The sequence below is a fragment of the Coloeus monedula genome, assembly GCF_965178545.1.
Source record: "Coloeus monedula genome assembly, chromosome: 25".
NCBI lineage: Eukaryota > Metazoa > Chordata > Aves > Passeriformes > Corvidae > Coloeus > Coloeus monedula.
The window spans coordinates 1,405,513-1,430,226 of record NC_138805.1 but is presented as its reverse complement, the minus strand read 5'-3'; the positions used below and the strand labels follow the sequence as shown (position 1 = coordinate 1,430,226).

The 24,714-nt window shown below is 52.2% G+C and overlaps 1 protein-coding gene across 1 annotated transcript in view; it reads right to left on the bottom strand.

The window, feature by feature from the left end:
• KIRREL3 (kirre like nephrin family adhesion molecule 3) overlaps positions 1–24,714 on the bottom strand; it is a gene marked incomplete at both ends in the record, with an annotated part of 344,332 nt that overhangs the window by 39,194 nt on the left and 280,424 nt on the right. The window contains 3 exons of the mRNA XM_082296886.1: positions 6,983–7,088; positions 12,228–12,378; positions 15,850–16,007. Coding sequence (XP_082153012.1) covers positions 6,983–7,088; positions 12,228–12,378; positions 15,850–16,007 — 415 coding nt within the window. The remainder of the gene's footprint in view (positions 1–6,982; positions 7,089–12,227; positions 12,379–15,849; positions 16,008–24,714) is intronic.

Here is a 24,714-nt window from a genome sequence, read left to right as displayed (position 1 = left end):
AACAGTTGGACTCCATGATTTTAAAGCGTTTTTCCAACCTGATTGATTCTGTGATTCCATGACTTGCTGACCTTCAATAACCAACCACTCAGGGACGGCAGGGAATGTCTCTTGGCTCTTTCCTTGGGATTTGTTTTGGAGAAGCTGGGTCTGTGTTGAGCCCACAACTGACTGATGATGGATGTGCTCCTGGCAATGAGTTGGTCCATCCAGCCACGCTCTTGGGGGCAGTGAAAGTGCAACGATTCTGCCAAGCAAGGGCTGCCCAGCTGCTCCTTCCCTCCATTCCGCATCCCTTTCATAAGGCTCTCCCAGCTTTCTGCTGCTTTTCCACCCAGTCAGTCGCTGGCTCTTTGCCAGGCACCAAAGCAATGCCAAGCCATGAGGGAACTGGTTCAAGTGTCTGAGCAAACTTCCAAGCCGTTTCCAGCAGGACATGGGGCACGTGCTCTTGGAGACCTTGACTTCCCCACGGGAGATGAGGCATCACATGAATAAATCTGGTGAGATGCCAGCAGGTCCCCAAATGGTGCAGACAAGGCTTGAAGGGTAAAGAGCAGCAAAGCTCTGTGGAGTTTAAACTTCTCCACTAGGTTTGTTCAAACAAACTGTGGGAATGTGTCTCCGTGGGAGGAACACCTCCAAGATGCACAGTGTAAGGCAGGCAGGCCAGAGCACAGCTGATGCACATCGTGATTTTCTCTTTCTCTCTCACAGCTCCTTGATGTCAGGTGAGATTTTTCTGTATCTACCTGAACCCACAAAAATCTGCCACTTTTTTCCCCAAGGCCAGCAGCCAAAACACCCCAAACCTGTAGCTGGGCACATACGATCCTTGGAGACACCAGATCTACTGAGGACACTTGGGGCTCTTCACCCACTTGTTTTCCTAAAGCTGCGTGGGAAATGCCTACCCTGTGGAGAAGGCTGGAGGAATGGGACCAGGGACCTTTTCCCTGTTGTTGTCCCTTCGTTTTCCCTGGGCAGAGCCAGGGGCAAGCCAGGACACTGCCTCCCACCAGGTGTGTTCAAGCCCCAATGCCTTTAAAGAAAACCTCGTTAAGAAGCAGTTGAGTTTGGATTAATATTTGATGAGCTGCTGTTCAGAGATAAAACAGTATTTACTGAGCAAGGGCTTTCCTGCTGGCCGGAGCCCACTGAGCCAACAAACAAACAGTGCTCGGGGGGAACCACGTGGAGGTGAGGACAGCAGGATGCTGTGGGACGGCTCTGAGCTCGGCACAGCATCACCAGGGGGATGGTGGGGTTCAAACCCTGGGCTGCACCTGCCACTCACAAGGCCGGTTGATGCAGGAGGATTTGGGCAGGCAGCACCTTGGATTTCATCCCAGCAAGGAACTTGCTTGGATCGCACCTGATGTGATCCCTCTGGCTGTGGGATGGGAAGAAGTGGGGCAGCACCATAAGAAATAAATAAATAAATAAATAAATAAATAAATAAATGCCCCCCAGCTCCTCCTGACCTCTGCTCCTGCTGCAGCACTTGCTGCACCTTCTGCCACATCCCACAGCTCTGAAGAGCGGTGTGTTGCTCACAGCTGCCATACTTAACACCTTGCAGCAGCTGGGAGGGATGTCTCCCTCTTCCCAGCTATGTCTGTGTGTCTGTCTGTCACTCCCACACCTTTCTCTGGAAGTGCAGTGGTCCCCAGAACTGCAGCTGGTGCTGGAGGGTGGCTCCACATGTCCCCCTCTGCCTCCAAAGATAACATTATTAGCAAAGGTCTCCGCCAGCCCTGGGGGCCAGAGCTCTGTGTGGATGCACAGAATGAGATTTGTATCACTGCCCTGCCTGCGCCAACTCCCCATCGCTCCACAAAAATAATCATCAGCCGAGGAGCCCGAAAGGCTCAGGGACTCTGCCTCCTGCAATATTAAACCTTCCCATTTCCTTCTGCCACTTTAAAGATTCTCTTTCTTACTGTGAGTGATAAATAATAACAGCAAAAAAACACCCCACAGACACACAACAGGCATCAAAAGCCACGGAAAGATTGGCAAATAGAGAGATCTGATGGGAGCAAAGAGGAGGCCTGGTTGGGAGTCGGTTCACGTAGCCCCGACTTCTGTTGCTTTCCATTAATTTTACCCACCATCGCAGGTGGCAGAACAATGGCGACAGCTAATTACTCTCCCTCTCCCTTTCCTGCCCATTTGCTTGCAGCAAAAGAAAGCCAGTAAATTCCCAGACTCCCTCCTCGCCATCCCAGAGCTGCCCAGGAAGCCGCAGAGGCGCACGGGAGGCGGGTTGTTGAGGTGGGATGTGCCCACATGTGCCAGCTGCCCGCCGGAGCCATTTGCTGCTCCAGCCTGGCACTGGGATGCTCCACCAGCAAATGGGCTGGCAGAGGCTGGCAGAGGCTGGAGGCAGGGAGAGAGGAAAGGTTAGCATGGTCCCCTACCACCCTTGGGACACCAGGGAGCCTCTTTGGGCTTCCAGCCCCATGTCCATGGTGCTAAAGCAGATGGGGACGCACCCATGGAAGTGCTGCTGAGGAGCCCAGGTCCCCCTGACCCTTTTTCAAGTGGAGGATGCTGCACTGGCAATGCCAAGGAGGTTTCTGGTGGGCTGAGCTGCTCTTCAGCTCCAAAGGGAACGTGCTCCCAGCCAGAGGTGGGGTAAAGCCAGGCCAGGTGGGGTATGGGGCCCTACAGAAGCTGTCAGATGTGTCTGTGCAAAGCTTGCTCTATATGGAAGGAGGGAAAACATCCAAATGAGCAAACCCCTGCTGCCAGAGGGTTAATTCATCCCTGTGCCAGGACCGCCTGCTCAGGATTGCTGTGACACCTTGCCAGCCTCTGCCTGACTCCCTCCACTTGCTTTTGGTGCCACCAGTCTGTCCCATGCCTAAAAGTGAGTGACAGCCCAGGTGACATCGTGGGCAAACAAACCTCCCTGGGGAAAAAGCTGCTCCTTGTCAAGAAACGGCTGCTGCCAGCGAGGGAGGAGGGCTGGGATTTCAGCTCCAGCCTCCTCAGCTAAGGAAAGGGGCAGAGGAGCTGTGCCTCCAGCATAGGACAACCTACCCCAGCCCTGCCTGCTTCCCAATGTCAGGAGATGCCAGCAGATTTTAAGGAAGAGGGATTCTGACTTAGAAAATGCCACAGAGGCCAAAGATTTAGTGAAAATCTGTCAGTTTTGAGAAAAAGCCATTAACCCTCTGCCTTCGGAAGAGAAGACACGGTGCAGGCTGGAACTTTCCACCCTGGCTCTGGGAGTGAATCGCTCCAAGGTTTCTTTTCCAACCAGATTTTCCTTGCATGAAAATCCACCTGTGTGCGATTATATAAGAGAGCACAAAGAAAACTTCCTAAGGGAAAAGCAGCTGACTCAATTTCATCCAAACTGTGTTCTCTATAGGGGCAGAGGGGGATTTTTGTCTCCTGGGGAATTGTGTTGAATTTTGTTTCTTTTCCCTTGCCCTCCTAACTTGGAGAACAAGAGGTCTGGGCTTAAAATCTTGGGTCGGCAGGACCACGGGGGTGGTTTAGTGGCTTCATCCTAACAAAGATCCCAGTTCATGGATGCTTCCCAAGGGAACATCTGTGGTGAGATATTCAACCTCATGTGCTTTTCCCAGGCAGAAAACCCGGGATGCAAACCCAATGCAAAAGCTACGGCTCCTCAAAAATTCCAGCAAGGTGACAGCTTGCTGGTGGATCGGTAGCAGGGATGGCCCTGCAGAGCTGGCTGTGGATTTATGTCCACAAAAGGGGGTTTAGGTTGTTTAAACATTTTTCCTTTGTGTTCAGAGTTATTTGCTGACAAACATATTGCGGGGGGGATTAAGAATAAATATCAGCTGAAGATCTGGGATCTCTGTTTGAGCGTGAGGGAAGACACAGGAGATATAACAGAGGGGTCCTCACCCAAAGAGAAAAAAAAAAATCACATTTTCTGTTGGGTTTTTTGGAAGGCAGAATAAGTTCATTTTCACCAGTGGTGGGGTCCTGAGTGACCCTGGGGATGGCACCAAGCTCATGTTCTGCCTTCTCAAACCTCCAGATATCTCAGTCCTGGGACTTTACACATCCCATCCTTCTCTCCTTGCCACTGCCAAGGTGCAGGGAGGCTCCTTGCTCGGATGTCCCACTCCAGAGGACTCTGAGTGTCAGTGCTGAAACATCTGCCACCTCTACACAGTGAAGAGCTTTGGGATCTTATGGAAGGGAAACAAATCCCCCCTCCATCAATCAGAGCCATTAAGCAGAAGGAAGCCCCAGCGAGCGCTGCTGAGTCCTGTTTGCTTGTCACAGTGGTAGGGAAAAAGCCTCGTGTGAAGTTTATGTGTTAAGGGAACTCAAGACATGAAAAACCCAAAGTTCTTGAATTTGTCACGCCTCTTCCCCCCCACCCCCTCCAAAACCCTTTTTATGGGAAAGCATTGCCTGAAAAAACATGCAGTTAGTTTTAAGAGTAAAATCCATCATGAAATGAATCCCAAAGCCATTTGCAGGAGAAACATGGAGGCTCAGGGAACAGGAAGGGTGACAAGACCCATGGCCTTGGGATGGGTGAGAAGGAAGGAAGAGGGCAGAGGGTGGCACTTGCAGCTGGTGGGGACAGCAAAAACCTGCGCCGAGATGGCAGCAAAGATGGGAGAAGAGTGTTGGGCCCACCTCTGCTTGGTGGAGAAAAGCAACCCAGCTTGGCTTGGGCAGGGATCCAAAGGCTGGAAACAGCCAAGAGGAATCACAGAATGCCAAAATGGTTTGGGCTTAAAGGTCATCCAGTTCCAACCCCTGCCACGGGCAGGGACACCTCCCACTGTCCCAGGGTGCTCCAAGCCCTGTCCCATCTGGCCTTGGACACTGCCAGGGATCCAGGGGCAGCCACAGCTGCTCTGGGCACCCTGTGCCAGGGCCTGCCCACCCTCCCAGGGAACAATTCCTTCCCAATCTCCCATCCATCCCTGCCCTCCTTGTCCAAGGGAAGCCATTCCCCCTTGTCCAAAGTTGCCGTCCAAGGAAGTGGAAAACCAAGACTGGAGCTTTCCAGGCTGCTCCAGTGCACAAGGGATCAGCCCAGCCGGGTTCAGGGATGATGTGGAAGGTCTCTTTGTTGAGAATCAGGCTGAGGGAGTAGAAGTTTGACAGGGTCTTGCTACTGTCTGGTTCCCTGAGCAGAGATGGTTGTTTTGCCTTGGACTGTACCAGAATCAGGCCTGGGGTAAGAACCACGTGGCTCCTTCACACCCAGCCTGCCACGCACTTTGTTTTCCTACCAGCTGTAAATATGAAACCAGGGCTATTTGTATCCTTGACATTAATTGACTTCTCGAATTAATAACTCTTCTGTGTAACCAGGAACACAATTACTGCTCTGTTGTGCTGATATCCAGCTGGAAGGGATCATTCCTATCAGGAAACTCGATTGTACTAATTAAGCTGTACGAGCCTAACAGGAGGCGGGTCACGGTAACCTGTCCCCGGAGGTACCTCCTCTGTTATTATCCATGGATGGTTCTGCAGAGCCAGAATGGAAGGTGAGCCCGTGTGTGCATATTCAGGCCTTCCAGGCAGGAGGGATGAGTGGCTGACGGATGAGGTGGGACAGGGATGTACCTGGTTACATGAAGCTCTTTTTTCCCAAAGTGTGCTGACAGCCTGCCCTGCTTTCCACACCCATATTTTGTCTGCTTAGACAAAAATATCCTGTGAGAGGAGGGGTGTTTTCTGCTGCAGGAACCCTCACACTCACAGCCAAGGGCCCGTGGCAGCAACTCTGCTCAGAGCAGAGCATCTGCCCTCCTGCAGTGACCAGCTGGAGGTGACACGGTGAGCAGGGTCTGGCTGTGCTCCGAATCCCGCTCGTCAATCCCTGGATGAGCACTCACAGAATCTCCTGAGCTGGGAGGTACCACAAGGATCATTGAGTTCAACCCCTGGCCCTGCACCCCAACAACCCCACCCTGGGCATCCCTGGCAGTGCTGTCCAAATGCTCCTGCAGCTCTGGCAGCCTTGGGGCCAGGACCATTCCCTGGGGAGCCTGGGCAGTACCCAGCACCCTCTGGGGGAAGAACCTAAACTTCCCCTGGCACAGCTCCAGCCGTTCTCTCAGGTCCTGTCCCTGGTCACCAGAGAGAAGAGAGGACCAGGGAGGCTCGGGGCTGGCAGGGACCCCATGCACCACCTGCACCCCAGACCTGTCTCAGCAGCGAGCGCCGCATTTCCTCCTGCTCCGAATCTCCTCAACCACCCGTGCCCTGCTCCGAGCTCACTGTGGCCGTGCAGGGGCCCTGCAGACCATGGCCGGCAGTGATGACCCCACCCGCTCAGGGAGAATGTCCCACTCAGAGAGATCCCATCCCCTGTGTCCCCTCACATCTCCAGCGCCTGCACCTCTGCTCTGGCCCCTCCTGAGCTCAGCTCCACCATGCTGGGCATGGAGAGGCTTTATGGTGGTGGCTTAAGGGTTACATGGAGATGGCGATAAAGCCGCTGTGTTCAAATCATGAAAGAGTGTGCAAAAAAAGGAGAGGAATTTTCCCATAATAGACTTTTCACTCGGTGTGCATTGCTCACGATGTCCCCAAACAGATGGCTCGTGCCAGGCCTCTCAATGCGCTCCAAGATGAATCCCTGCCCGAGGAGTTGCTGCACACAGAACATGGCAGACGCCCGGCGAGCGGCGCAAGCGGAGCCTCTCGATGTGCAACAACGGCATCAAGGCCAGAGTGGCACCAGGGAGCCGCCGGAGTGGGGTGCTGGGATGACCCTGCCGCAGCAGGGATAAGGGGCTGGCTCCAGCCATGGCACCCCTCGGCTGCGGGCCAGCAGAGGCCATGGGGATGAGCCACAGCGAGCACCAAGCAGTGAGAAACACGGGAGGAGGTGGAATGGCCACCAGAAACCACAGCCAGAGGGGCTGAGCTCTTTTGGGTCACCTGCAGGGAAGGCGAGAGGGTCTCAGCAGAGGGCTGGACTGAGGTGTCAGGGGTGCCAGGAGTGCCACCTTACCTGTACTGGGTGACAGCAGGGTTGGCCTTGGCAGAGCAGTGGAACTTCACAGTGTTGTCCTCCAGCACTGGCTGCGGCTCCACGGACAGGTTCACCAGTGGGGGGTCTGCAAAGAGAGACAGGCCCATGAGAAACTCAAAGGCACGGTTTGGGTTGGAAGGGACATTAAAGATTGTCCAGTTCCACTCCTTTCCATGGTCAGGGACACCTTCCACTAGCCCAGGTTGCTCCAAGCCCCGTCCCACCCAGCCTTGGACACTTCCAGCTTCTCCAGACGACCTGTGCCAGGGCCTCACCACCCTCACAGGGAAGAATTTCTTCCTGAAATCTCATCTATCCCTGCCTCTGGCAGTGGGAAGCCATTTTCCAGTTTAAAGCCATTTTTCAGTTTAAAGCCATATAACGATTGTCAGACAGGCTGATGCCATGAACGCTGCTCTTCTCTTGAAGGGCTTCAGTGCATAAGACAGGAAGAGGAGCCACAGACGTCGTTTGATGTAACATTTCACTTGGAAAATGTGACTGCTGGCTCTGATTCTCATTTAAGGACATAAACTCGCCTGCTCTGAGACACTCCAGTTTAATATCTCGCTGTGTAACAATGATCTTTTGTCTATCCTCTGACTTTAAAGTGGCATTTCTGCTCTTTCATCAGCCTAATCATCTCTGCCAGGGCCTTACTGGTGCCACAGGCTGCTCCAGTCGTCCAACTGCTCCTCAGTTTCTCTCCTTCTTTTCACATGAGAAGCATCTAAATGCTTCAGCTGCAAATAAAATTTAGGAAAGAACCAATGAAAGCAAGCGGGAAATGGGTGAAATGTTTAGATGAAGAATATCCAGAGTTGCTCTAATTTTTCACGATGACTGATGTCAGGCCTTCAGCTTTAGGTTTTAAGCATGGGACCTCATTTGAGGGGAAAAAGCAGAAAGAAATGGCCTTGTGGAGGGTCTTTGCGGTGCCTGAAGAACCAGCTGTCCCATGGCAGAGGGTGTTGGGGCTCATCAACCCAGCTGAGGGGCTCTCCTGCCCTTGAGGGGGGAGTCTGCTGCACATATGCACAAACACATCCCAAAATAGGACATGTTACGTGTTCAACTTTCCCTGCTGCCTCTCTCCTCTTCCAAGGGCCTCAGCAATGTCCTTCCCAGCTGGAAAATGGGGAAAGGCTGCAGCTGACAGGGCGGGTGGGCAGAGAAGCTGTTGGCACACCCTGGTCCAGGGCACCTCCCTTGGCCTCACGTGTGCTGGGGCATCCCGGAGGCCTGGGCTGGGGTGTGGGGTCAGCGCTGCAGGGCTGGACACGGCCCAGCGCTCGAGTTCCTGTGAGGATGCCGTGGAGCTGTGGCTCCAGCCAAGCCCAAGGAGCGTCCTGGTGATTAAGAGGGATGGAAGTTTCCCTGCCAGCCTCTCCCTCCACCATACACAAGTCAGGGTCCTGCTGGAGCCACCTGGCTCTGGCAGCTCTCAGCACCTTTGCGGGAGGGTGTGGCCTCCAACTGGGCGTACTGGTGTGGGAACTGCATCCAGAGCAACCCCGTGTTATCCCAGCCCTGTGAGGGGCAAGGTCAGCAGCTTGGGGACGCAAGCGGGGTCTCAGAGGTGGCCTCGGCAGTGACCTTGGCTGGGCGGGAGGGGAGAAGCCAAGTCCCGGCAGCTCTCCAGTGCCTCCTTCTCCTCCGCCCCGCGGTATTTACCCAGCCGGAGCCTGGCTTTGTTGTGAGCAAAGCCACCTGCCTTCCTGATGGGAAATTATGACGGGGAAATTATAGGTATTTTCAATTTACCCTAATTTCATTTTAAAATGTGCAATTCAAATGACAATAAAGATGGGCGCACTTGGGAATATAAATGAGCTTCCCTGACACAGCAGCCCAGAGATGTATGGCGGGCTCCTAATTCATTCCCAGGCATCCTGACACTTCCCTATTGTTAGACAACAACAGCTAATCACCTTCCTTTGTTAAGTATGAATCACACTTCTCTTTAGGAGCTTCCCCATTGTTTGATGGGTTAGGAGCTGTGCCTACGATTTACAGAGGAGTCTCTTTGTATTAAAATGAGCCCGGCTCCCTCCTGCACTCAAAATAATAATAATAAAAAAAATTAAAAAGACAGGAAAAAAAAAAAAAAAAGAAAGAGCAAAGGAAGTGAATTAAAGTCTTTGATCTCGCCTGTCAGAAATGGGATTGGGCTTTCGAGTATTGCGGGTGTTGTGGATAGCGTGGGCTTGTGTGTGCCAGTGTGTTTCGGGGCATTTTAAAGGGAAAAAAGACACAAATTGTAACTCATCAGGATGTAATTCCACTCGGTTACAATTATAATTCCTGCCTGGCTTCTTGTAATGAATTTGAATGATGGAATGCGATAGAGCCAGCCCACAGGCGGCGGGAGGAGAGGGTGCGAGTGCTCGTGCGGGAACCGCGCCACAGCGGGACCAGCACCGGGACCGGCACCAGGACCAGCACCACTCCTTGCCAGCCCCTCAGCCTGGGAGGCACCTTGGCAAACCCCTCAGCTCCCACTGTTCCCACTCAGCACCTCGGGAATGGCCACAGGCTGAGCTCTGTGGGCTGCGGGCACTGTGCTGGCGCTTGCCCTGCCAGGTGCGGATCCCTCTCCGTGCTCCTCTCCCCTGTGGACAAACCCTTCTGAACCTCTTTGCTCAGGCTAAGATGCCACTTCAGCCCTGGGCTTTCCACTCCCCAGGGGGAAGCACAAAAGGGAATCAAACACTGCAAAGCTCCAAGGATAAACGCAGCAGGAGACCCTCCAGAGAAGCGATGTGCCCCTCATCACCCTCCACTTTGCTTCTCCTCCTCCCACCTCCTGCAAAAACATCCAAATCCCTTCTTGCCACGACAAAAAAAAGGTGTAAAAATGAGCAACTGCACATGTGTGTGCAGAGGCTTGGAGCAAATGGCTTTGGATAAGCAATAACCCCGCTCCTCCCCATCCCGGCACGCCGGGTGTGCATTTCCATGGAGCCACTGGGCTCCTGCAGTATAAATAGTTTATGCCATATCAAACTATTAAACATGATTTTAATCCCACTTGTGATGTTCGACGCATAACTCACAGGAGGCTGACTTTGATGTGGCTGGTGGAACGGAAATCACATTGAACAGATGTTCCAGCTGGAGCCGCTTAGTATTTCCATTACAGACCCTGCACTGGGGTTTTTTCCAGCTCTTTCTGCCAATTCCCCCCCCCCCTTTTTTATATATATATTTGTAAGGGGGAGGGTTTTATGACTCAGCTCTTTCATTGCTGCTATGATGGTCAGGCATGAGATTGATGGGAGCCCAAATCAACTGAGGATAATCTCTCCCACCTTGCACACACCCTTCCTGGGAATAACCCCCATCCCGGCGTTTCTCTGCTGCCTGGGAGCATTGCTGATGTTCTTTTGAGTGGCAAAAGAAAATGTAAGACAGCAGTAGGAGTGATTTACCAGGCTGCTGCTTCCTGGGAAGGATTATTTTTGGTTCCCTGGGATAAGTTTGCAAGGCCTTCTCTCAAACCACACAGCTGGGTGGTGTTTGCTGTGGTGTGAATTCAACCTCCACTGCTGGAGGTGGAGAGTGCAGGGCCCGGGAGGATGCAGCAGCTCGTGCCAGGCTGGGAAGAGCTCCACAGCCAACAACTGCTGCCTGATTTTCCTTATTCTTGCAGAAACCACTCCTTTCTCTCCCCAAGGTGCTGCTTCTGTGCTAGATATTGGAATAAGACCCACGAGCAGGACTTCCCAGAACAATTCCCTAGGGAAAAACGAGCGGCCCAGATACTTTTTGCTTAGGAAAAGCACCTTTAGCTCTTTGCAAAGTGAATGCAGCTGGTTGTCTGCAAGGCTGGGAGTGAAACCTCATGAACTAAAGCTGGGTTCATAGTTGAACCTGATGATCTTAGAGGTCTTTTCCAACCTTCACAATTCCATGATTCTGTGACTAGGTGCAGCTAGGGCAGGCTTGTGCATCTGGGTCAAAATCCATCCCACCTCAGCTTGGTTAATCCATCTTAGTATTTTTCTACCCCATCACCCATCCAGCTTCGGGAAATTGATATCCTCATTAGCCCCCATTAAGAACAACATACTTTTAGTAGCTGGGTAGAATATTATTGTTATTACATTCACAGCGTGGAGTATTTAATAGCTCGGAGTGGAAATTGGTGCTCTTTACTGGGTTTTTCTCTTTCCCAAACAGATTCCATGTGGCTGTGGGGATTCAGCTCACGTCTCCAGCCCACACTGTACTGCCCAGTGTAATGACGGCTCCGCTCTGCGCTGTTTGTGTGAGTGTGTCTCCCGCTATTGTAGCTGTTTGCTGGCTGTGAAATAACCCAAGCTATTATCTCATTTTATCTACCCAGTTCTGTCAGGACATGCAGCCAGCGACCCAAGAGCCTGGTAATCTTCCGGCAGCAAAAGCTGCAAGTCTTAAATGGTGAATTTTCTGCTGCGCTCGAGTTTGTTCAGTTGAGTTTGCCAGTTTTAATTGGTCTCTGGAAAGCAGCTGGCATGCTAATATCGAACACCCTGCTTTTGCAAGTCGTGGGTAAATACAGCTGCAGGAACTGCGTGCGTGAATGGAGCCTGGCTGGAAGGGGTCAGGAGGAGCCCAAGAGCGACAGCTACTGCAGAGGAGGAGGGAAGAGGCCTGTGAAATGTGAATTTTGGAGGATGGCAAATTTTTCTCTGTGGATTTACAGTAAAGGGTGAATGGTACAGCTCTGAACACAGCCCTGTCTCCTGAGGTGGTGACTGGCTCTGGCTTTGTGTCATGGGAGGGACACTGTCCCCATCAGGTGTCACAACAAACATACCACTGAACTGCCTGTAAGTCTGGAAACACGTGATTCAGCACCAGAAATCCTGATGGGACTTATCTCTGCTATTGGCCATGCCCAGAGATGTTGCTTGCTCACCCAAAACCCTCTGGGATCCATCCCTGCTCCAAAGACCCCCGAGGGCCTGGATCAGGGCACAGCTGGGCCACCCAGAGCATGGCAGCTGGTGCTGCTTTTGCTCAAATCCATGGACACATGGGAAGCAGGATATCCCTGTTGTGTGGCGTTCCTCGGTGCCCCAGGGTGCTCAGGGAACATGGGAGATCCAGCTGGGACTTCACCCCGTTGACACACCAGTAAATCCCAGTAAAGAGAAAACCCCAGCCCCAGCATGCTGCTCCTGACTGGAGGGCAGAGAGGCCGGGATCTCCCAGCAGCCAGAGGTGGCCGTGTACTCACGCTGGATGTCGATGGTGACAGAAGTCTCCTTCCCGCTGGGAATGGCTTTGTTGGTGGCACGGCACACGATGCTCTCCCCGTTCTCGATGTCCGAGGGGGCAATGAACAGGGTGCTCATGATGCTCTCCCTCTTGCCATCACGGAGGAGCGTCTGTGAGGGGGAAACAGGGATGAGGAGCTGGAGAGGGGCCCTTGCCCCATCCCCAGGCTCAATAGGAGCTTCTCAGCCAAGCAGCTTCCTGAAATAACAATTCCTCTGGCTGGAGTCGGCCAAAAGCCTTAGGAGAATAACAAAGACAAATTTCACTGCACTTCCCTGGGAATTGGGCTCTTAACTCCCATCTGCTTCCCTGCAGCCCTGCTGTGCCTAGGCTGGGGAGGAAAGCTCCGGTGGGATACGTCACCCACCATCCCAGGTAAGAGGGAGCCAGAGGCAAATGGCTTTGTGACCCCGCTGGCATCCTCTGCCAGGTGAGTGCATGAAGCTGCTGGGCACTCCTCATAGGGATGAGGGGTGATGCCGGCTGCCAGCAGCATGGACTGACCCTGGCCATGGATCCTTGGCTCTGGACCAGCCCATGGTAAATCATCAGCTCTCAGGTCTTCACTGATGGGGGCCAGAGATCCAAACCCTGGTGGTAACCAGCTCTACCTGCTCAGCCTTGGCAATGTGCTTCTTCCCTGGATTTATCTGACTTCAGCCCTGGTGCCCTGCCATGCCTCTTTTGGGAGCACAGGAGCCTGGGAGCGCTTCCTTACCACCCCCTAATCCTTCTGCAAGCTCTTACAGGAGGTCACGTCACCCTGTAACCCCGACTTTGATAAACTGAGCCCTCGGATCTTTCAGGATGTTGTGTGGTTTTCAGTCTTTCAATCATTCTCCAACCTCTGACCTCTCTCTCTGGTTTATCAACAGTCTGGATTTTGGACCCTGCCAGGCAGTTTTTCCTTCTAAGTTGGTATCCTTCAAGTTTGTTCCTCAGAGTGGCTTTATGGGGAGATAAACAGATGTCAGCAAGATGTGTGCATATGGCACTTGGGGACACAATTTAGTGGTGGCCCTGCTAGTGCTGGGGGAATGGCTGGACTTGATTTTGGAGAGCTTTTCCAACCTAAATGATTCTTTGATGCCAAGACTAATGCTTTCCCTGGGCTCATTGTGGCACAGCATTCATGCACACAGGTTTGTGCCTCTCAAGCACACGAGACAAGGAATGGTGCTGAGAAACTGTCACCACAATCAGCCCAGAATCCCAGAGCCATTAAGGCTGGAAAAGCCCTCCGAGATCGAGTCCATCCATTTACCCAGCACTGACCCATCAAACCACGTCCCTCTCCACCACATCCACGGGTTTTTGGAACACTTCAGGGATGGGGAATCCACCACCACGCTGAGAGCCCATTCCAATGGCTGAATACCTTTTCAGTAAAGAAATTTTCCCAATATCCAATCTAAACATCCCCTGGCACGGTTTGAGGCCATTTCCTTTCATCCTGTCTCTTGTTCGCTGGGAGCAGAGCCCGACTCCCACCTGGCTGTCCCCTCCTGTCAGGGAGTTGTGGACAGCAAGAAGGTTCCCCTGAGCCTCTTCTTCTGCAGGCTGAGCCCACCCAGCTCCCTCAGACATTCCTGGTGCTCCCAGCCCCTTCTCAGCTCTGCTCCCACCTCTGGACACAAACGCAGGATGCTGCCCTGTCCTGCCTTTATTGTCACCCCGTGTGCCCTTCCCTTGGGGAACGGCCCCATTTTTGGTGCTGGCCTTGTGCTGAACCCTAAGTCTGTGCAGAATTTCCCCCCTATTTGAGGTGAACCTCCAAATCCTGCAGGATCTTGTAATGTTCCCTGTCCCCTTCAGTAGGGATCGGGGGGATTTCAGTCAGCCGTGGCCGTTCTGCACTGCCTGGCTGGGATTGCCAGGGGGCTGCATATGGATCAGTTGGTGGACTGGAAATTCAGAGTAACAAAGAAATTATCACTCAGAGTGAATGGTTTCAGACAGTCAGTAACCCAAAGAGGGCTTCCTTTTGGCTGGCTGGAATATCTGGATCAAATGAAAGCTGGGTTGGATTTCAGTTTTCTTGAAAGAGCAGAAAGAGGCAAACTGAGGCACTATTTTAAAGGGAGCCTCAAAAGGGAAACGTTTCTAAGACACCAAAAATCCAAACTTCCCACTCAAAAAATGTCTAAAATCGTCTGTTAGTTTTTCTAAATGCTGATTTTCTTTTTTAATATGAAAGGGCCTCATGGAAACCTCCAGGAAGTCAGGAGAAACTGAAGTTCAGCCTCAGAAACAGAGGTTTTCCTGACTCCAGGAGGAGGGAAGGATGCTTCCCCCACACAGAACAGGGCTCCCCTCCCAGCCCACCCCTGCCAGCTGCTTAAAATGCCATGGAAATCTCTGTGCTGTGGGACATGGATCTGCAGCCTGCAAAACTGCTTCGGAAGGGCATTCCCCCTTCTCTGGGGGACAGGGAAAGGGATCTTCTGTGTGTCTGAAAGGGACAGGGCTCAAAAGTTGTCTCCCCAGGTCCAGGCCTGGCAGCCCTGGAGGGGAAGGCTGGGGGTGAGCGGGATAAGCCATGAACAACTGCACATCAACGGCCTGGATTTTAACTAATTCCACTCGATTTGAGAGAGGGAGAGGTCAGCTCTCTCTGGCTCTAATTAGTGCTGCCTCTCACATCGCACGCAGGGAGATGGGGCAGGTTCCCCTCTGCTCACCCCTGGCTGCAGAGAAGCAGCTCAGCTTCAGCCAGGAGGTGAAGGAGGAGGAGGAGGAAGAGGAGGCAGGGAGGGTGTTCTGCCTCCTCTGCTCTCCCCAGCAAATCAGAATATTGCTGGAATGAGGCTGGATGGCGGCTTCACAGTGGCAGCAGAGGGTGAAGTGTTTATTAAAGATCTTCAGGAGCTCGAGGAATGGCTCTGACTGCCCCCTTTGAAGTTTTGGCTGCAGACTGACCCATTTTCGGTCTGGAATTTTGCTGTTTTGAAATTTTTCATTAAAAACGTCAAGTGTTAGCAAATCTTCCACACTCACCAGCCATCAGGAGCCCATAAGCATGTGGGGGAGAACATGTGGGGGCCCATCCCCAGTGTGCCGCTGATTGCTCTTTGATGGTTTCCTTTATGACCCAATAAACGCTTTCTGTCTAAATTAAAAAATGCCAACAATCCTGACACTTTTTCATGGAAAATTGCAGTTGGAGGAGGGGACACACGTCACTGCAAGCACCTTTTGATCCAGAGGTTCTGCTGCAGCCAAGGCTGGGTCAGTTTTGCTGTACATAACATTAACACCACACCCAGCTGGGATTTAGGGGGGACAAGTGGCCATGCCAGGTGATTACAAGCTGTGAGAAGGTACAAAAAGCCAAATTCAGAGCAGAGCCCATTTTGGTGACAGTTTGTGGTTTCTCACTTGCATCCTCCTGACTGTTTTCCCCCCAGCCTCCCCGCTGGGAAGGCTTTATGGAGGGATGCAGGGTGAGAGTCCCAGCTCTGCAGAGCTGAGGGTGCTGCCCCAGATGTTTTGGGGTTGTGTGAAGAGCAGTGTCAGGCCTGGCACCCCTTTGTGAGGTCAGGGAAGAGCACAGGCCTTGTCCCAGCCCCATCCTGCCTCACCTTGGAATACGTGGCTCCGTTGATGACTTCTCCCCTCCTCATCCAGATGATGGAGGCTGCTGGCTTGGCATTGTCAGCATGGCAGGTCAGGTTCAGGGGGTCTCCTGCCCTCAGGCTGATGATGGGCCCCCCCATAATGACAGGGTCATCTGGAGGAACTGCAAGCAAAGAGCACAGAGGAGACAACGCCATTTGAAGCATGAAACCCACATTTCTGGAGTCACCTGTGGGGTCACTGGACTGTGACCTCTCAGGCTTTGCATACGCTTTGGGATGGCCATGGCAGTGCTAGCCACTGTCCCCAGGGTACAGCCACCTGCCTCTTGCTGCTCCCATGAAAGCTGGGCCCCAGATTTCAACTCCAGCAGCAGCAACTGGAGAAGTTTCTGAGGGGATTTGGGCCAGGTGGCTGCAAGCTTTGCAGGAATATGAGGGATCAGGTCTGTGGTAGATCAATCCATCAAGGGCTACTAAATCCTCAAAGCCCTGCATGTTCCTGAGCTGCAAACTCTGGGAGTATTTGAAAGCAGTATCCCTGCTTGAAATAAATATCCCTGCTGCTCTCTAATCCTGCAGGGAGGAGCTTTCATTTCTGCTACCCTGATGGGTCTGCTCCAGCCAGGACCTGTGCTGGAGATGGAGCTCTGTCCAGCTCCTCATGGAATCAGGGCATTATCTAGGTTGGAAAAGACCTTTAAGATCAAGTCCAGCCATTCCCCCATCACTGCCAAGCCCACCACTATATCATGTCCCCAGGTGCCACATCCACACAGCTCTTAAATCCCCCCAGGGATGAGGACTCCAGCCTGTTCCAGAGGTGAACCATGAGAAGTTTGGTCTTACTGACCATCAGTGGGTGTTTCATCAAGATACAAAAAGTTCCTGAGTAGGTAAGACAAATGCACTTATTTCTGTTCTGTGAGAGAACCAAGCTCAGCCCTCCCTTTCCCCGGCTCTTTAACAGCACTGCCAATCCCATGGATGCCTCACATTATTCCAGGGAAACAGCAGGGAACCTCCTTGTCACTGAAAGCTGCTGGCAACCCCCTCGTTGAGAGCCCTTCCAGCCCAAACTGCTGCCCAAAGGCTCTTAGCTCTTCCCAACCATGGCCCTTGGGAAGCCAAATGCTCTTCTTGCTACAGACAGATGTGTTGCTCATCCGTCCATGGCCTGTCTGGGAGCTCCTGGGGCCCATGTGGGGGTGGGAGGCCAGCCGGAATGTGAAGGACACATTGGAAGGCGTTCCCAAGTGATGCTGTGATGATTTTTTGCCTTTTCTTTTACACCCCTGTAATACCTTTTTATAACTTCTGTATTCTTACTGTATTTTTTGCCTACATTCTTGGCCTTATTTGTCAAGCTGAGAGACTCAACAGTTTAGAAGCTTCGTAGCCAGGGATCAGTGTGCCCCAGAGCCCAAGGTCCTCTCCAGAACACATTCTGTAAACCAAGATAGAACCATCCAGGGGAAGGCTCCTTGGGGAGGGGGGCTCACTCGAGCCTCTCATTGGGGAATCTTTGATAGACCTGCTAATTAGTAACACCTAGAAGGATATACCTGATCTATTATGGGTGGGCATTGCAGTGGGCATGGAGGTGCATTCCACCTGGACATGGTGCACCTAAGGTTCCTTAAAATAAATCCCAAGGTAAAATCCCTTTTCCCCTTCTAACTGTGTCTGACTCTTGATTTTAAGACCAGGAAAAGGCATCACAAGAAACAGGAAATTGCTCCTTCACACCCTGCTCAGAAGCGGGTGGCAGAACCCTCCTACCCTCAGCATCCTTCAGAGGGGATGCAGTTGGGTGAAATCCACCAGTTTTCTGCCAAAGTGGAGCTGGTTTTGCTCCCCCTCAGAGCCAACATTGGCCTAAGCCCCCTCTGAAACCCCCAAGTCCATCTCTGCTCCTGAGCCGCCCTCACATTGTCATTGGCTGAGGAATATTTAAAAACTCCTCCAGTGCCAGGCTGGGATCGGGGACTGGGAAGGGATTCTGTTCCCTGACAAGGCAGAGGTGGCTGCCTGCCCCAGGCCGGGATTTGCAGATGTGCTGCGGGCACACCCCGCTGCGCGCACACGCGGCTGCCAGGCGCTCGGAGTAATGGGATTTTTCAGCTCAGTGGGTGGAACTCAAGGACTGGGGGAAAAAAGCTTTTCTACACGGATCCAAAATGTACTTCTTTTTTTTTTCTTCTTCTTCCAGGCTAAAAGAGTGGAAAAAGAAAGTGAAAAATCTGTGGTTTGGGTTAGTTGGAATGCCTGTCACTGAGATGTGGAAATGGGAACAATTCTGCTCCATTCTGATGTTATTTAACTATTAAGGAAGTGTGAATTTTAATTTAAAATATTTATTTATTTTATTTCATTGGACGAGTTTATGCTGTTTAAAACCAAATCTGGCATTTTTCAATAGTTTTTTTTCCCTTCGCTGAATCCATTAATTGAATTTGACCTCTGCTTGTAAAAAATATTGAAAATTCATCTTGTAGAGTGGGGAAAAAACCAGCCCACAAATCTTTCTCTGAAGACCATCTTGGAATTTAATGAAGGCACTTTTGTGGTGTGATGTTTGGCATTCCTGACTTTTTTTCCTGGTATTCCTGCAGCAACATCTCCCCAGCAAAGCAATCCAGGGTGTCCCTTAGCTGCCCACTAGGGGATATTATGGGATAGAGGACAACATAAAGCAAACAAACATGGAATCACTTGTCTGCCCTGTGCCAGAAATCCTTGTTTTTCACAGTTTCGCTCCCCGTGGGATCAGCAGCCAGCCTTGAGGAGCTGCTTATGGCGATGAGGAGAGGATGGGCCCTACCTCTTCCCAAGTAACTGGTTTTCATCGCCCAGTCCTCCAGGTAGCCGTGAATTATTGATGTCTCCAGGCTCCCTAAGAGGGAATTTGGTTGGGGTGGAGGGGCTGATGAAGAGGAATCTGTGATGTCTCACTAACTTCTGTAAAATGAAGGATGGATGTATTCCTTCCCCACGCCAACTCCAGCCCGGGAGAGGACGCGGAGGAGGAGGAGGAGGAGAATGACAGATAAAAAGTGGAGAAGAAGAAAGCAGGGAAAGCAAGAAGCCGGTAGCATGGAGCCATGATCCATTATTCATCCACTGAGTTCCCAGGATTGGTTGTTATTATGAGGCACCACTACAGAATCTGGTCTCCTAATTTTTAATCACGTAGCTATGGAAGCGCTAGCCTTCCTGATTAAACCAGGGATATAATTAGGAAGCGTTGTTTGGGGCTGCAGGGGGGGTTTTTCATGACAGCAAAGCAAAAGCAGTTAACCCGCATGTGCCTGGGAAGATGAAAATGATGGAGAAGGGATCCAGGATGGCTCCAGCCCACAGGAGTAGGAGCAGAGAGCTGGATGGAAAGGGCTTCAAGGTGCACCAGGGGAGGTGTAGTTGGGATATCAGGGAAAAGTTCTTCACTGAAAGGGTGGTCAGGTGGGGACAGGCTGCCCAAGGCAGTGGTGGAGTCCCAAGGAGTGGTGGATGGGGATCACCAGATGTGGCACTTGGGGACGTGGTTAGTGGTGAACACGCTGGCAGTGCTGGGGGAACTCGATGGGCTTAGAGGGCTTTTCCAACCTGAATGATTCCATGAGTCCATGACATGTGGCTCTTTATGGGGTGGGAGCCTCCATATATATCCCCAAATGGACATGAGAGTGAGACCTCCCGGGGTGGAGGTGAATCACCCCAGCAGAAAATCTCTTGTTCCTCACATTGCCCTCAAGACCTCAGCTGGACACTTGTCCCCCTCTTCACCGCAGACAAAACTTTCCACAGAAATGCTGACAAACTTCTCCCTGCCAAACCCCTCATTTTCTGTCAAAGTAAAGGGATTACTGAATATTTTTAAACCAGCCTTGGACAGGCTCAATACATTCTCCATGTGGGTTGCCTGGATGAGAGAGGACAGCTTGGGGTTTCTGCTCCCTGCCCTCTGGGAAAGTGCATCTTACAGCACATCAGCATAAAGAAACACCATTACATGATGGTGCTCTTGGTGCATTCATCAGCTTTTTAAATTAGTTGTTAGAGGCTTTCCTGCACACTGTCCCACACTGCACAACTTCCCCGTGACTAATTAGTGAGCCCCCACAGGATTCTTCAGCGCTGGGCTGAGACCCCAGGCTAGCACTGCCTTTGAGTCAGGAATGATGTGGGTGTCTCTCAATGCTCCCAGCAGCTGGACAAGGATGTGGCAAGCAAACAGAGCCTCAGTCATTAGCAATATTTACTGAGCTAACAGGATCCTCCAGCAGCCAGGTCCTGGAAGTGGAGGAAGCAAAAAGCCCTGCAGCCACCAGTACGTTTTCCCTAATTAAGGCTGTTTTCCTGTGTTATTGTGGCTGGTACCTCACTGCTGCTGGGTTTGTGTAACCAACCTCCTCTTCTTGGGGCCAACCTCTCCTTCAGTGTTAAGTGATTCAACCCCAGCACCTGCTGGTGGGCAAGGGCCACCCAGCTGCTGGGCTGGAGAGGCAGGCACTGAGCAGCCCCTGAGGGTTGCCCTGAGCCAAATACCTGCAAGGAATGTTCAGCTGGTGTTAGACTCAGCACAAGAGCCCCCTGTGGAATGAGATCCCTTGGATAAGGCCTTGCTCATCTTCATGGCTCTCCTTCCCCATGGGGTCTGTGGCACTTGGGGATCTGGGCCCAGCTCGTGTGGGAGTTAAATAACAGTGACCAAAGGATGCTCCTGGTGATCACAATGTGCCACAAAACACTGGAAGGTGCTTCCCGGCCCCAAAGCTGAGAGAACAAGTGTAAATCATTTGGGGGTGTTCAACCTGGAGAGGAAAAGGCTCCAGGGAGAGCTCAGAGCCCTTTGCAGGGCCTAAAGGGGCTCCAGGAGAGCTGGAGAGGGACTGGGGACAAGGCATGGAGGGACAGGACACAGGGAATGGCTTCCCAGTGCCAGAGGGCAGGGCTGGATGGGATATTGGGAAGGAATTGTTCCCTGGGAGGGCTGTGGCTGCCCCTGGATCCCTGGGAGTGCCCAAGGCCAGGCTGGACAGGACTTGGAGCAACCTGGGACAGTGGAAGGTGTCCCTGCCATGGCAGTGGGTGGCACTGGATGAGCTTTAGGGTCCCTTCCAACCCCATTCTGTGACTCTGTGATGAATCAAGAGCATCCCCAGTGGGGACAGCTGCCTCCCAGTGAGCCCTCGGCAGGAACACGAGGCCCTGAGGAGATGACAAAGCCGAGCTGAACAAGGGTGCCTTTGCTCCTGTGTTTTGTCTCTGCAGACAGGGAAGCAGGGGAAGCCCCGGGGAGCCAGCCCAGAGGGATTCAGCTGGCTCAGCTCAGCCTCCCATGCAGCGAGGGCAGATGTGGGAGCTTTGCCTGAAGCGTTTGTGCATTCAGACCCGGCGCTGCAGCTTTGTCAGGGAGGCACGTTCAGCTCTTGTGGACAAGTCAGGCTTAGGAGGCATCACACAGCAGCTGCTGGGCCTGACCGCATCCAGCACTGCCCTGGCCCGCGCAGGCCGCTTGTCCTTGGGGAGGTTTTGGAACACAAACCCTTTGCAAATCCCATCTCTGCTCCACACCAGGGCATTCAGAGTCCAGGTTTGCTGGCTGGCAAGGCACTTGTGAAAGAAGCAGCATCCAAACTGCACCCTCTGGGCTCCTTACCCTTCCTGGAAGATCCTGATCCTCTGATCTAGTGGAAGGTGTGAAGAATTGGGCTGAGCAGCCACTGCTTTTCACCTTCAAATCTGGCTGCTGGGTTTGTGTGTTTGCTGGAATGTTCTTCATCAGTGTCATAATTTTAAATTTTTAAATCTAACTCCCCTGCCAGCCATAACTGATCAGATTCTATAGCAAATAACTTATAGGGTGGCATGAATTTTTTTGCCACACCAAAAACTTATGGGGATTCTTAAACAAATCCTCTGTTCTCCTATAAGTCTACCTGCTCTGCTGGAACTTCCTTCTCAGAAAAAATTCATAAAAGTTCTCAGAAAAATCTCCTTCTCAGAAAAAATGGCAGGGGGTTGGACTAGACAGCCTTTAAAGGTCCCTTCCAGCCCCAAATATTCTGTGCATCTATTATCCTGTCCTGGTCCAAAAGCTGGTCAATGTATCAAGACTTTGGGGGGGGTGTGACTCTGGCAGTAAGCTCTTTGCTAATGATATTCAGCAGAATGAAGAGTTAATTGGCTGTGGCATCATTTCTGTGCCTCATTTGGGATCGGAACATCCTCTTCGCTGCTTGAGAACTGCAGGGAGCTGCCTCCTCTTCCCAGCCAGTGGCTGCTTTCCCCACCAGCCTTGGGGGCGTTTTGGAGCTTTAGTGGTGTTGCTCTGCACGATGCTTTTGAGATTCTGGGGGGTTTTGGCCACACTCATGGATGCAGAATTCTGTGGAGCTGATCAAAGGAAAAGAGCAGCTCTCCTACCGGGCAAGATCGGCAGAGGTTGGCTTGTTTAATTGGCAAAGCGAAGGCTGGGAGGCTTCACTGTGATGAGTAACAGTGAAAGAACCAGGAGAATGTTGGGAGAAGACAAAGGAAAAAGCAGGAATATTTGGGTGCTGGGGGAGAAAGAAGGTTCTCTGTTTCATCAAGTGTCTAGGAAAGCTTTCCAAGGGGAGGAAAAGGGGCTAGAACATGAAACTGCTTTTAGGATGAAGCTTGCTACACTGGATAAGAGAATGCCCTTACAGGGATTGTGTTTCTGGCAGAGTTTTCCAGCAGACTGCTCAGGGTCTCGCTGTATTATCAACCCTGAAGGCTGCAAATCGTGAGGGCCTAAACCACTGTAGAGCAGCTTACAGCTCCAGGAGTGTTGAGCTTTCCATTTATCAGGCCTTTACACATTTAGGATTCCAATTTCCAACAGTTCTTCAGAGCTAGGAAGGATATAAACAGACTCTTAGGTTTTGTCCAACACTTAAAAGGCAGGGATTTTGCTGTCTGAGCATTGGCACGGGCTGAGCTTCTCAGGGCAGCACCAACTGGGGACTTGGGGCAGGACTGTGGGGCTCGGTGACCTGGGCTCTGGAGGGAACCCAGCCCTGGATGCCAATTGCATCCTCCCCTCCACTGTCTTGACGTGCATCCATTCTACCTCTCCCCGTCCCGATGCAATTAGGATTTCAATCCTTTTGCTTTGGCAGGTGAGGAAAAATGAACAATACAGAGCGAGTGGTCTGAGTTTAGACGGGGTCAGCACAGGGCTCCAGACTCCAGCGTGTGCTCTTCCCCCTTCAAGTATGACTGATCAGATCTTCCTTTGCATCCTGCATCTGAAACCTGGAGACCATTCCTGTCTGCAGCTGCTCAGCGGGATGCTGAACACTCTTTTTATCCTTTTCTTTGTATCCTGGGCTCATCCCCAGCAGTGTGGGCAGCAAGATGAGGGAGGAGATTCTGCCTTTCTGCTCTGCCCTTGTGAGACCCCATCCACGGAGCCGAGTCCAGCTCTGGGGTCCTCAGCACAGGAAGAACACAGAGCTGCTGGTGCTCACCTGGAGAAGACAAGCTCCAGGGACAACTCAGAACCCCTTGCAGGGCCTAAAGGGGCTCCAGGAGAGCTGCAGAGGGACTGGGGACAAGGCATGGAGGGACAGGACCCAGGGAATGGCTTCCCAGTGCCAGAGGGCAGGGCTGGATGGGAGATTGGGCAGAAATTGTTCCCTGGGAGGGTGGGCAGGCCCTGGCACAGGGTGCCCAGAGCAGCTGTGGCTGCCCCTGGATCCCTGGCAGTGCCCAAGGCCAGGTCAGATGGGGCTTGGAGCACCCTGGGACAGTGGAAGGTGTCCCTGCCCGTGGTGGGGGTGGAACAAGATGAGCTTTAAGGTCCCTTCAAACCAAACCATTCCATGATTCTGTGATTGTGCAAAACAATCCCTGGAGCTGTCTGCACCTTCCCTCCACAAGACAGGCTGAAAACAACCCAGTCCATGTTGTCCACAGTCAATTTACAGAGGCCATGCTGGCTCTGGGGTGAGCTCTGGCATTGTTTCCAAGCATCCAGCCCCCTCCTGTGTGCTGCCAGCCTCTGGCCCTGCTGAGACTGGCATGGCATTGTTCCCTGTTGTCCCTGCCGTGTCCTGGCCACATCTTCCCCAGCCTGGTGCTGCTCTGCTGCCTTGTTCCTCCTGCTGACCCACGGGAGCTGAGCCTGGACAGCCTGAAAAATGCTGGGCAGCTGCCAGTGCCCCAGAACGGCGCGGCTGCTGCCGGGAGAAGAAGGAGAGGAAAGAGATGCAGGCGAACAGCACAGCCTGGGGAAAACACACTGAAAAATAAATCAAAAGAAACAAGGGGAGCCAGGGAGAAAAATAGTGATGAAAGTTTAAATAGTGCATCTCTCTCCTGGTCCTATTTGTCTTGTGGCACTTCAGTGTGTGTGTGAGCGGGAGGGGCCCGCGGGGCTGCCAGCAGTGCTGCCTCCTCTCCATCCCAAGCAGACACCTGTATCCCTGTTTCCCTCCTGTCTCTGCAGCTGAGCCTTTCATGGACCCTCCTCACATTAAGGAGCTCATGAAAAACAAACCACCAATATTTCCTAAAATTCACTCATTTTCATTCTATTTTCTCCTAATGATTTGTCCTTTTTTTCATGTGGCCGCTGAAAGTCTCGCATGCTCCACATTTCTAGGGTCAGCAGGATGGATTTCTCCAGTGGAACAGTGTCTTGCTGGAGAATGCAGATCTCTTAAATTCAGAAATGATTCCTAGAGATGGTTTCATCTCACTGCAGCAAAGCTCAGCTCTGCTTTCCCACTCAGTGCCCTGGAGGGACTGATTTTCCTCCATCTAAGCCCTCTCCAGGTCAGATTGGGGAATATCACTGGAATACTCTTTGCTTTTTCATGCTGAAGAGGGGTTTGCTCC